The sequence below is a fragment of the Danio rerio genome, chromosome 5 (assembly GCF_049306965.1).
Source record: "Danio rerio strain Tuebingen ecotype United States chromosome 5, GRCz12tu, whole genome shotgun sequence".
Classification (NCBI taxonomy): Eukaryota; Metazoa; Chordata; class Actinopteri; order Cypriniformes; family Danionidae; genus Danio; species Danio rerio.
Genome location: NC_133180.1, coordinates 44,678,850 through 44,691,260, shown reverse-complemented (window position 1 = coordinate 44,691,260; position 12,411 = coordinate 44,678,850). Strand labels below are relative to the sequence as shown.

General features: G+C 35.5%; 1 protein-coding gene across 8 annotated transcripts in view; it reads left to right on the top strand.

Annotated features, from left to right (window-relative positions):
* The window catches only part of bdp1 (BDP1 general transcription factor IIIB subunit), a 35,179-nt gene that overhangs the window by 5,236 nt on the left and 17,532 nt on the right, over positions 1-12,411 (top strand). For all 8 annotated transcript variants that reach the window (XM_073951362.1, XM_073951361.1, XM_073951360.1 and 5 more), the window contains exons 6-22: positions 2,205-2,312; positions 2,601-2,731; positions 2,835-2,929; positions 3,033-3,087; positions 3,693-3,824; positions 3,919-4,134; positions 4,259-4,465; positions 6,203-6,373; positions 6,465-6,540; positions 6,644-6,830; positions 6,967-7,037; positions 7,127-7,288; positions 7,382-7,631; positions 10,733-10,772; positions 11,240-11,382; positions 11,482-11,698; positions 12,176-12,306. In XM_073951362.1, the coding sequence (XP_073807463.1) occupies positions 2,205-2,312; positions 2,601-2,731; positions 2,835-2,929; positions 3,033-3,087; positions 3,693-3,824; positions 3,919-4,134; positions 4,259-4,465; positions 6,203-6,373; positions 6,465-6,540; positions 6,644-6,830; positions 6,967-7,037; positions 7,127-7,288; positions 7,382-7,631; positions 10,733-10,772; positions 11,240-11,382; positions 11,482-11,698; positions 12,176-12,306 (2,392 nt within the window). The remainder of the gene's footprint in view (positions 1-2,204; positions 2,313-2,600; positions 2,732-2,834; positions 2,930-3,032; positions 3,088-3,692; positions 3,825-3,918; positions 4,135-4,258; positions 4,466-6,202; positions 6,374-6,464; positions 6,541-6,643; positions 6,831-6,966; positions 7,038-7,126; positions 7,289-7,381; positions 7,632-10,732; positions 10,773-11,239; positions 11,383-11,481; positions 11,699-12,175; positions 12,307-12,411) is intronic.

Genomic DNA, 12,411 nt, shown 5'->3' with positions numbered 1-12,411 from the left:
ATTATTAATAATAATAATACTAATATTATTAATAATAATATTAACAATAATAATCATAATAATAATCGTAATCATAACCATAATAACAATAAAATTATTATAGTAATAAAATGTCATGTAAAATGACAAACTAGTATTTGTGTTTTTATTATTTTCTTTTTATTTATTTATTTATTTATTTATTTATTTATTTTAGAACTGTTATTAGTGAAAACTGCATTGAAACTTGGAACTTTATTATTTTTTTAAAGAGCCTCTATTATACATTAAAAAAGGTCATATTTTGGTTGTGGGGGCCTCCAACAAAAGGCTGATTTGCATGCTAGGTCAAAAAACACTTTTGTTGTCTTATAATGTGCATTTATTTTATCTAAGTATCCCAGCGACTCCCATATGATTTGTTCAGCGATTCATTTGTTCTTAAACCCCTCCTTAGCGAGTTGCTAATCTGCACTGATTGGTCCAATGACTCAGTCTGTCCGATTGGTTGACTGTGTTCAGCGCGAGACTGAAAGAATCACCCACCCCGGCTTATCAACATTGTTGAAGTAGTCAGAGTTCAGAGAACATACAAGATTAACCCATGCCTTTTTACTTGAAGATGAAGACCCCACTCAATGTTTGTACTGCACAACTCCCCTTTCTGTAAAACACATTTTGGACATGGACTGTCCTGCTTTTAATGATTCCAGAAGACTTATGAAATGAATGCTCTTAAGGACATTTTTAACAAAGTGACACCAGGAATAATTTTAGAATTCTTATCGTGTATTAATACTAAAAATCTTAATTAGCTTGTGTATTCACTTGTTTGTTGTTCTTAATTGTTTATATATTATTGAAATGTTCTGGCCATGAAAATAGCCTTGGTTGCTGACATGGCAATAAATAAAAAATACATTACAGTCAGAGTGCAGAGTATATGTGTGAGCCCAATGCAGGAGTGCATTAAAACAATGCAATTAAACACCAGCATATTACTCTACTCTTAACCATGACACACATTCAGTATAAATACATACAGGGGCAAAAGCTGAACTATTTTGAAACTTGACCGCCACATGTGTATAGGAACAGCTGATGGTGGCCATAGCAGCAGCAAACGACAAAGGACCGCAAACTCTTAAACTCATTTAAAGCTGTAAAGAAATCGGCACTCATCGCATTTTTAACGTGGCTTTGGACGCGATATGAAAATATAAAGAGTTAACCAGATAGAGTACAAGCCCTGTGGAGTGATTACAAGTAACAAAACACAATTAAATATGTATTTTGCAAGCTAGAGAATACAAGGAGGCAACAATTTTAATCCTATGATCTGTGTACTGATAAAGTTCCTGTCAAGCTCTGACAAAGTCCATTACATGAATAGTCTATTCTGATCCTTCCTTTTACAAACAGCCAACAAATTCCCCTTTGTAAGTGTGTAGATTGCTGTAGCACTCTGGACAGGAATGAAAATCACAGGAACACAGCACAAGGATGGGGCTATAAAGCTTAGGTATTTTTGCAAAAATAAACTTCAACCACTGACTCTTCACAGTTTCATCTTTGGGTAGGAAAAATAACACTAAATGTCCTTCATACTTCAGAGCACAGCGTTTGTGCAACTTAATTCAACAGGGGTCTGCTATAGTGTTTGTCTACTTATTTTATCTTGCTACAGTGTTTGTGGCCAAGGGGTTAAATTTTCCCTGGTCTGTACACAACATATGGGCGGGGCTTAAGTTTTGTAACAATGTCACACCGACACAGCTAAAGATTTCTTTCCAATATGATTCATTTGAACCAATCTGAGTCTACTCTTATTGATAAATCAATAATTTTAAACACGGGGCACTTTCAGATTTAAGTCACTTCACTTACAGTAGAGCTGTTACTGTGTCATTTTCAAAAACCCATGACAGGGTCTCTTTAAATGTTTCTTTGTTGTTAAAAAGCTAGTTTATAAAACACACGTTTGGTAAGGAACTCCCAGGGTTTGCGTAGATGTCCAACTTGTGTGTTAACATCATTGCATTCCAATATTTTGTCTTATGTTTTGACTTTTTATTTCTCTCTCTCTCTCTCTCTCTCTCTCTCTCTCTCTCTCTCTCTCTCCCTCTCTCTCTCCCTCTCTCTCTCCCTCTCTCTATCTCTCTCTCTCTCTCTCTCTCTCTCTCTCTCTCTCTCTCTCTCTCTCTCTCTCTCTCTCTCTCTCTCAGGGTGCAGAAATACATGGCAGATGAGGATGATGATGATGCAGATGATGATATGCTGGTTCCTAAAGTGAGGGTGGCAGAGGACGGCTCACTAATTTTGGATGAAGAAAGGTACAGTGGTCTTTCACCTTTGCATTCAAGTTTGATCTTTGCTCAAAGTGGAATTCAAAGTTTGAAAAGGTCATGTGATTTAAGATGGCGTTTAAGGCCCTGGCATTCGCTTGTTGTTATGTGACTCATTGCTTCTTGAATAACGAATGTTTATTGATACTTTCACTCTACATGCATTTTATGCAGGGTAACAAATGAAAAGATATGATTTAGCACACACAGAAACACATGAACTTTTTGAGTCTTGTATAATGCAAAAGATCAGTAAATTAATTTATTGCTGTTTAGTTTGACAGTGCGTGTTCAGAGGGCATCTGATACAGTTATCGACAATACAAATCTACTGTTTGAACGAGGCTCTACTACAACATACAGCAGTTTCAGGAAAAATTACCATGTGAAGAACTGGTCTGTCAGAGGTATGAATTCTGCACTGTACATCTGTTGGTTCATGATTGTAGGAACATAAGATTTGGAGACATAAGAATAAGAGCATCTTTTACATTGTAATTTGCGTTACAGAGACGGATATGTTTTATCTGGCCATCAGTATGGTAGGAACAGACTTCAGCATGATGGCTCAGCTGCTGACTCACCGTAACAGAACAGAAATTAAGGTAGCACCTTCAAGCATACAGACAAAGAAAGTGTTTGGATATTTAGATTACATTTTACATTAGATCATTCTAATGCATAGTTTGTTTGTTTCCTTTTTAAAAGAGTAAATTTAAAAAGGAGGAGAAAGAGAACGCATGGCGAGTTGATAAAGCATTCAGTGAGTCTTTTGTACCTTTTTTTTTACACTCTACTTGTCCTTGTCAGTCAATCTATTCATGTGTCCTTTTAAAGGAACAATCTTTTTGGTCAATCTGATTACAAGTGGAGAACACAGAAGGAAGTTAAAGTTGGAGAACACTTTTTTAAAGGAAGTTAAAGTTTTTAGCCACAGTTGCACTCCAGGTCTTGATTGCTAAATAGGATTTTTCTGATGACCTACTTGCAATTTTGTAAAAAGTATTATCATCACAGAAAAAAGAAAAATAATTTTTTGCAGTTATACGCCTCATTTTCTGTTTAAATATAAGATTTAAGTACTGCATTTTAGTGACCTTTTAAAGCAGTATGTTTTTTGCTGTATTCAGATGACATCATAACCACACTTTTTAGTGTACTAAAACTATTTCCCAAACATTTGCAAAAAAGAAAAAAAAAATTAAATGTGGTCATGGTTGGTGTCAAATTGAGTTGACAATTTACCACACTTGCTTTTTCAGTGACTTTTAAGGCTTGATTGACAGACAGCTTTAATGTACATTTGCTTGTCCTTTCATCAATTCATCAGTATTTAAAGTCTTTTGCTCTGACATTTCAATTATTCAGGAGAAAAGCGGCCATATGATGCAGAGTTTTTCAGCTTTCTGCTGAAGAGAATTTTGGCTAAAGACAAAGAAAAAGGCAAAGCCATAAAACTGGTTGTTAAGCCCAGTAAAGCAAAAAAACCCAAAAGCAAAGGTAATGTGCTAATTGATTGTGGACTTCTAAGTGTAAAAGCATCAAAAACGAACACACTGCATTTTTTTGACATTGTTATTTTTGTCTTTCGCAGGTGGCAAGAAAGCCAAAGAAATTGTTGAGGACTTCATGAGTGATAATGATTGTGATGAATTGTGCAGTGTGGACAGTGGCAGCTTTGATTTGGAAAAGGAGAATGAAGACTGCAGTAATTTGAAGGAAGCTGATGTGCAATCAGCCAAGAAGCGTAAAGGCAAAAAGGATAAGCAATGTGAGAAAACATCCAAGCCAAGGAAGACTTTAAAAAAAGGTGTTTATCTTCAAGTGTTGTATGTGATTGATGTTGTATGAATGTGTTTGAACATACATGTGATAATATATTGGATAACAAAAAATCAACAACTGGATGATCATTAAATCTATTTATATTTCAGGTGTATGCTCAATTGATGATGAAGATGAGTGTGTGGACAATGACTTGGTGGAAGTGGACCCTGTGGGCGCAGACAATGAAGATCAGTCATGCATGCCTGTATCAAAAAAGAAGCGCAAACGTTCAAAAAAGGATGACCAGGAGGAGCAGAAAGAAAAAGCGGATGCCAAAGTAAAACGCCAGAAAAAGAACAAAAAAACACTGAAAGGTTTGTTTGTTACTTTACTGGGCTCGTGTTAAGTAATTGGAACCTTTTAAAGGCTTTTAGTAACTGTGTATTAACCCTAAAAACATTTGCATAATTCTGGACTTTTAAGTGTGTATATATAAGCCAATCTACAATAATGTTCAGAATTGTGGTTTATTAAGACTCTTCTGCTCACCAAAGCCTTTTATTTTAAAAATAATGTACCCTATGAAACTTTAGCTTCTATAATTGTAGTTTTAAGTGTGACATGATCTTTCAGAAATTGCATTTTCAGGGTTACCACGTGTCCTTTAAAAACCTGAAGATGTAGAGATGTTATTTTCCAGTCATAGAAATGTCCTGGTAATTAATAGAAATTACCAAATGTTCTGGAAGTCATCATCATTATTTTTTTGTATTTTAGTGTTGTCATTTGTTGTCATTTACGAACTTGCTGTTCGTAAGCCTAGATATGGTAACAGCTGAGCTAGGCTGTGGCCTCTGCTGCCAATTACATATACATTAGGTTTTGACCCACTGAGGTTTCTCTAGCTCAGGGTTTTTCTGTCATTTCTCACTTTTGAGGTAGGGCCTATCTGTCCCTAATTACTAAACAAAATGGCAATAAACCAGGCCTTTGTTTAACTCTGCAAATTTATTATTAGGTTCTATAGGTTGATTTTTCTCTTCTTTGCTGTTGTCTTTTTGTTCCATGTCACTAGCTATTTTATTGCAAACATTTATTGCTGCTACTTGGGTTGTGCAATATTGGGCGAAAAAGGTATCTAAATGTTTTTTTTTTTTTTTTATATTTTGTTGATAGCCATAATCAGACAATATTTTGCATGATTTAAAAATGTTTTCACTAGCCTTCTCAATGTCAATAGGATTTTGATTAATTAAAACAATATATTGAAGGATATTAAAAAACGAAGCAGTAAAACAACAAAAATCACTGCTTTTTTCTACAGAGCAACAATCAATTGTTGTAATCAAAGTATCTTAATGCAAACTTGAATAAAAAGAGCACAATAAAAACTCCAAGACAAGTATTATACATTTTTCCATGTTCCATAATTGTGGCTTCCAAGAATACAGCATTTAAATTAAATGACTTCTGTTGAATTCTGTTAAATAAAAGCTTCAGAATTTTAAACACTTAAAATATATTTTACAAAATACTTTGTACATTTTAGGAAGCATTGTTTCACTAAGTTTATTTTTACCCAAGATAGTCTGTGTGCATTTTTCCTCTTATGTTTTAAAGCATATCCATGCAGTTTCTAAACTGTTTGGGAGAATACACTTAAATTGACAAAGTGTAACACACAACACACAAAATTGAAAATGTAAGGTATATATTGTGCTGTGGCCAATACTGTAAATGCAGGAGATGATTTAAGTTTAGTATTTTAATGCATTTTAAATGCATTAAACTTAAATGTTTATTATTACCATTAGCATAGCAAATGACTAAGAAGAAAAGAAAAAACGGGCAAAATTAGATTACCCTCTGAACATGTTCAGCCTACTTCTAAGCTTTGAGATGGTGTTTCAAAGTGTGTGTTTTGAGTTTAAATTGCTACACTTTTTTTTTTTTTAATTTTTGAATTGAAAATTTGCTGAAAATGATTAATTTTTATTAAAATAATAATTAACTTAATGAATTTAAATTACTAACAAATATTTTCAAAATTACTCACAACATTTCAACACCAGTATACATTTTTAAAAATATTTCCCTTGTAAACTTAAAAGTTCAAAATGAAGAACATGCTGATGGGGAAAGCGAAGCAGTGAATGAGGAGCACAGTGAGGTGTCTACCATCCCAAATAAAAAACGGAAACGCTCTAAAAAGTCTGAAAAGGAAGATGAAGATCCCACCAAACAGAAACCGAAGACTAAAAAGAGCAAAACATCACCACAAGGTTGAGTTTGCTTGTTTTTTACTCAGTATAAAAATATACACTGAAAATGTATGTCTCCGTAGAATCAATCTGATTTTTGTCTTCTGCTCAGATTTTAGTGGATCTGAGCCAGGAGCTGAAGGAATTGAAATCTCAGCAGCAGCCACCAGTGCTGAAGGGGATCATGGGTATGCTTTTTCCCCAATTTATTTTCTCAAGTACAAAATCTAAGATTGTCTTTTGGCATTTCTCTAGTTACTTATCTTCATCCATTGTCATATAATATGCCAGGGAGATGCTCAATCAAGACAGCGCAGTTCAGGAGATTTCGAAAAGCTCTTCCAAACGTTCCAAGAAGCCTTTGCCCAAGTTAGTAAAAAGAAAATCCAAGAAATGTACTGAACCACAAGCAGCAGAAGAGATGGAAGATGCAGTAGAACAGCCTGAAGATGAAAGCTGCACAGATGCTGGTAATAAGGTACTTAAACCCGCCAAAAGAGATCTTGCATGAAAACAAACTCCTGTACATGTCAGTAAACACAAGTTTGTTTTAGCAGTAATCACAGCAATGTTAATCATGAAGCACTATTTATAATTTGTGTCTTATACTGTAGTCCAGGATCCTCCTTGCTGAGGAGCAGCTCCAGAAGCAGCCAGTTGTTGTTTTGGAGAGAACTCCTCCACGGTAAATCATGCTTCATTCTTTCAGCACATTACTTGCCTCACAGTGATCTCTTGAATTACTCCCTAATAAAAAGGCTTCTAACATCACAGGTTAAAAGAGTCATACAACTCGACTGAAAGTCAAGACGGGCCACAGTCCTCTAAAAGCCCACAATGCTCTCCTGGAAGAAAGATGAGAGCAGAGAAGGTCAAGCGCAATCTGTCTGCTGCGGATGGTGGTCGTGAAGTCCACAGTTGTGAAGAGGATCATAGGTATGCAAAATAATTTTCCAAAAAATAGAGTATATTTTTTTTTAGAAGTTTACTAATTATAGATATGTTTTGATTTTCATTATCATGTGTCAGGGAAAATCTCAGTCCAGAGAGTTCAGCTCAGGAGGCGGCTTCTCAAAGCTTCTCCAGACATTCTCCGAGTTGGCAGACGAGAGCAGCAAAGGTCAAGCCCGATCTGGCTCCCTCAGAAAGAGAACAGATGGAGCAGTTTAAGGCTAGATCAGATTCATCAGCAGAGGACATAAGCAGCACTGCCATCCCTGATCAGATCGTCAGCCAAGACTCTGAAGTGATGGGCGCTGATCAGTGCACGGAGGAGGAGGTATAACAGTCTACTGTTACTGCATTTTCACATATACAAACTTTGGTTATAAATTACCTTCAGGGGATCATGGGTAGCACTTTATTTACAGTCCAGTTTAGCATGTGACTCAGTCCAGAATTGTGGGTACATTTTAAGAGTTTTTCATTCATTTTCTTCAAACTGGAATGATATACAACAAATGTGTGATTTGCAGAAATCTTAATACATTATTAATGTAACACAAGATTAAATTCTTTGAATGGTTACATTGAAACATTTTATCTTCTCAGTAATTGTTGTTTAACTTGATGTTAAACTTTTTAAACCACTAACAAAATTAACATTTTCCAATATTTTGTGTTTTGGATTAAGATGCTAACCTCAAACCAGAAACCATGTGGCATATCTAAAACATAAATGTATGTATATTCATCATATTATAGTTTTCAAAAAGTAAATGAGAAATTCACTGAAATATCACAGCAACAGATTTGACATAATTGATCTACTATTGGTGTATCCTAAATGTTCTGTACAAACGAGAGGAGAATAATGACATTACTCATTAGCCGCATTTCCACTATCAGGCCAGTGCGAGCCAGGGCTTATATCGGGCCAGGCCGGGCCAATCGCCCGGGAGGTTGAGCAGTGAGGCCGAAATCATGTCGCGTTTCCACTGTGGGGCTAGTAGCTCGCAGCGCGTCACGCAAACTCCGCCCCCAGAACATCCCCCGAATCGAACGTCACTCAAACCGCCCACTTCAGCGAGAATCATGCAGATAAAGCACATCATCACGAAACTATTAAAATTAGGACAACCAAAACAAACAAATGACTCGTACTGTACAGCAGTACAACGCATGTCTATACGCACATGCCTGTGTGTTTTCATTCATCATATTAATTTACTCGCCGACCGACTATTGGCATCGAAATCCAGTGGTCTTGCCACCAACGGAGGAACTCAGCGCAGGGAGCGCACACATCCATAATATAACACCACATATATAAAATTCTCCGTTAATAACTCGATATAAAATGTATTTTATAACATCCTCTAGACAAAATCTGTCCAACATTCATCCCAAATGCTCCGGAGAGAACTGAAACATGATTTTTTTTCCCCTATAGGCTTTATGACACTTAATAGTTGATTCCCTGTATTTAAAGATGTTGCTTATTATATCTTAAGTAAAGGAAAGTGTTTAGTGTTTCAGCACATAAGAGCAGCACGTAATAAAATATAGCCTATATTTCGTTGCGCTCAGCAGCTATGCACTAATAAAGCTCTTTATGTATTTAAAATTTCCTTTTTTAATTTTACCACGTTATATAAAAACATACACACTTGTTTGAGGACACAGAACACATTTTGAACTTGCAGTTTTCCCCGTCAAAAAATTGCTGCGCAGCTGAAAGACAGAAAAAAAGGTCGCCTAGTTCTGCTTTCACTCACCCCGACAATGCTCTGTTTGCATGATTTGATTAATATCATCGTATCCAAATACTTTATAAATAATATTTAAAACATTCTCCAATGTTTATTTATTTATTTATTTATTTATTTATTTATTTTTAGAAAATATCTAAAATCTTTTTTTCAAAGAGGCTTTTGAAAAATGAAAGTTTAATAAAAATTTGAAACAGTTTGATATAGTACCTAATTGTTATAGCTATAGCTTTTGTTAGTTTTATATTGGTTTATTTATTTAATGTGTTTATTTTTATAGGCCTATCTGATATTTGTAGTTCTTTAAATTATTTCAATATAGGGCTATTTTATCTAGATATGACACTATTGTTTTGAGCCTACAAAAGTGGACATGAAATTTGTAAAGTTTAATGTCTTACTGTTGTATTCATATAGTGTATTATCACCAAAATAAATTAAAACAATAAAAATAAAAGACAAAAGCCGCTCGTGGCATCAACTGAGCTATGAATGGAGCGCTCTTTTTTTTCGGTCTCTCACACATACACAGGCATCTAAACGCGCAAAAACACGCTTATTAAACTTGACAAAACCTCTTGAAAACCTTTACTGTCTGCTGTGTCTTTATTATGGTGTAAAGATTATTATGCGTTATTGAAACATCAAAGATGCAGCAAAGAAAGATCATTTTATGCAACAGCCTTACATTTAAAAGAGAAACATAAGGGCGATCATATGCAAAAAAGACCCCAGCCTATAATTTGTTCCAGATGTTTTCTTTCCCTTATTTATTTATTTATTTGTTTGGCGTATGTACTCGAGTGCGATCGGAAAACTGTGCCCGTCTCTCCTTTCACTCCGCCCTGAAGCCCCGGCTGGCCCTCTTTGGCCAAGGTATTCGGCGGGCCGAAAAAGGCCGGCCGCTGGCCCCAAGAAAGCCCCGCTTTGGCCCGATTAAGCCCCGGAATTGACAGTGGAAACGCCACTGGCCTTGGCTCGCCCTGGCTCGCTCGCTTTAGGCGCGATAGTGGAAACGCGGCTAATGCCCTCCAGAGTTCCCTGCCACAGGAAGTGACAGCACTTGGAGCAAGTCGGATGCTTTTTCTGTCAATGCTTTAAATATTGTCAAAGATTTCCATTTTATAACTGATGCAAAAGGGTTAATCCTTGGGACAGACACAAAAGTAATTTTATTTATCATGGAAAGTAAAGAAAATAGATATTTTGTGTTAATGTTTTTTAACTTGGTATGCACAAAAAAAAGATGCAAATTAGACTTGTTTATTTCATTATAATTGAAGGTAATTTTTAAGATTTAGGAGGCACAGTCAAAAATGGGTATAGTGGGAGTCTAAGTTAATATTTACATTATTTTTGAGATGCTTGTTTTAAATGCTCGTTAGATATAATGCATGTTATTCAAAAAAGATTTTTATATACTTGATGGTTTATCCCGTAAATGCCAAATGTACCCTCAATTCTAGAATCGCCTCTGTACATGCGTTTAGTATAATAATAAAACTGGTTAATAACTAAGAACTGCCTCTAACCTACCCTTAAACATGACCTTAACCCATGTAGTTGCCTTATTTGCTTAGTAGTACTTTAAGTGCACACACATTTAAGTAAATTGCCAACAACTTATGCTCTTTAGTGCACCCACTGTTTGTATTTATTTCATTTTTAGGAATATAATTTGCAGTCTGTGACTTCATCTGAAGTAATTGGTAAGTTTTGTTATATGTACATGTAAGCAGTGTCATTGTAATTAGACAAATTGCACAGCACTACTGTCAATAATAATAACAGTTGTTTATGAATTCCAACTATTTTATAATAACCTTTTACAAATTAAAAATAAGGCTTTTCTACATATATATTTTAACGTAATTCATTTTTACAATGGCATACCTGCATTATCTGCAGTCATTTGATATTTTAGTGGAAACTGACCTAAATATTATTTACCTTGTCATTTAGTGTTCCTTGCTAAATGCAAGTTTTCTTTAGCTTTTTTTGTGTTTTATTACAGAGCCTGAACCTTTAAATGATAATGTACAGTATGTGAATGTAAATGGATGATATTTTTCAACACACCATCTCTGAACTCTTTATCCAGTCTGATTGCTGTTTTACTGCAAAATATGTTAATATTTGAAAATGTGTGTAAGGCTTCTTTTAATATACCTTTAAGGTCAGACATTTCTGAAAAAAGCAGTTGTGTCTGTGTCTCATGAAGAAGTACAGCATTACCTCAGGGTTCAAGCCCAAAACACAGCCGAGGAATCAACAGCATCTGAAAGTCTGCAGGACACAACACCTGACAGACGCCATCAGGTCAGTGCTTGAGTTCATCCTGTATGTGTGTGATCGGTCATTGTGTGTGAAATTAACAAACAGTGATCAGTTAACAGTGAATGTTTATGTGATTAACAGGTGGAAGAGAATAGAGAGGGTTTTAAGGAGCAGGGCTCTTCTAGTGTTACTGTCTCTCAAGAAGCAGAGATGAAAGAGTCACCCACTGCCTCAGTTTCTGCCCAACAGAGCATTACTGCAACAAGGAGAAGGGTTTTGAAGCCCACACCAAGGCTCAGTCGGGAAGCACAGTCCAGCCGCAGACCTCTAAATGTACAGACTATAGAATCGAGTCAAAGTAAGCCTCGAGTGTGTGTGTGTGTGTGTAAACCTTGAGTTTAATGGGTGGTCAATCAGCGATATTTCAAGGCTCAATTGTGTTTATAATTTTTTACATATTTTAGTTTCATTCAACACTGCTATAACCATAAAAAGGGCCTGTTGACCTCCTGTTTGTACGAAGCTTCTCACACAGAAATACGCACCCAGTGTGTTTTGATTGGCTAATCATTATGTACATTTTAGGATTTGGTGATATCACAAATCCAAAACTAGCCATTTTTGTAGGCTTTATAAGCCAACTTTCCTAAAAAAAATCTTAAAGCAAAGTTCAAAGCAAATGAAGATGTTGTTTATGCTGAAATGTTGTAAAGTAAAAAAAAGGACCTTTTGTAAAGCTGCTTTGAAACAGTAATTGTGAAAAGCACTATATAAATTAATTTAAATTGATTTGAAAGCTGCATTTAGCTTTCTTTATTGGGCTCATGTCTTCCAGATACCTCATCTTTAAAAGAGCAAGTGAACCTCACACCGAATGAAAACATTGAGGAAGAGCACAGGGACTGTCCTGAAGAAGAGGACACACATAGTGTTTCTCCACAAGAGAACAGCTCTCATGATGTTCAGGTGAATGAGTATGCCTCATGACTGGAGTGTGCAATCTCTATTGATGTTATTGAAAAGACACACTTATTTAAAAAAAAAAATTCCTTTTCAATGTCTTTTTTTTTG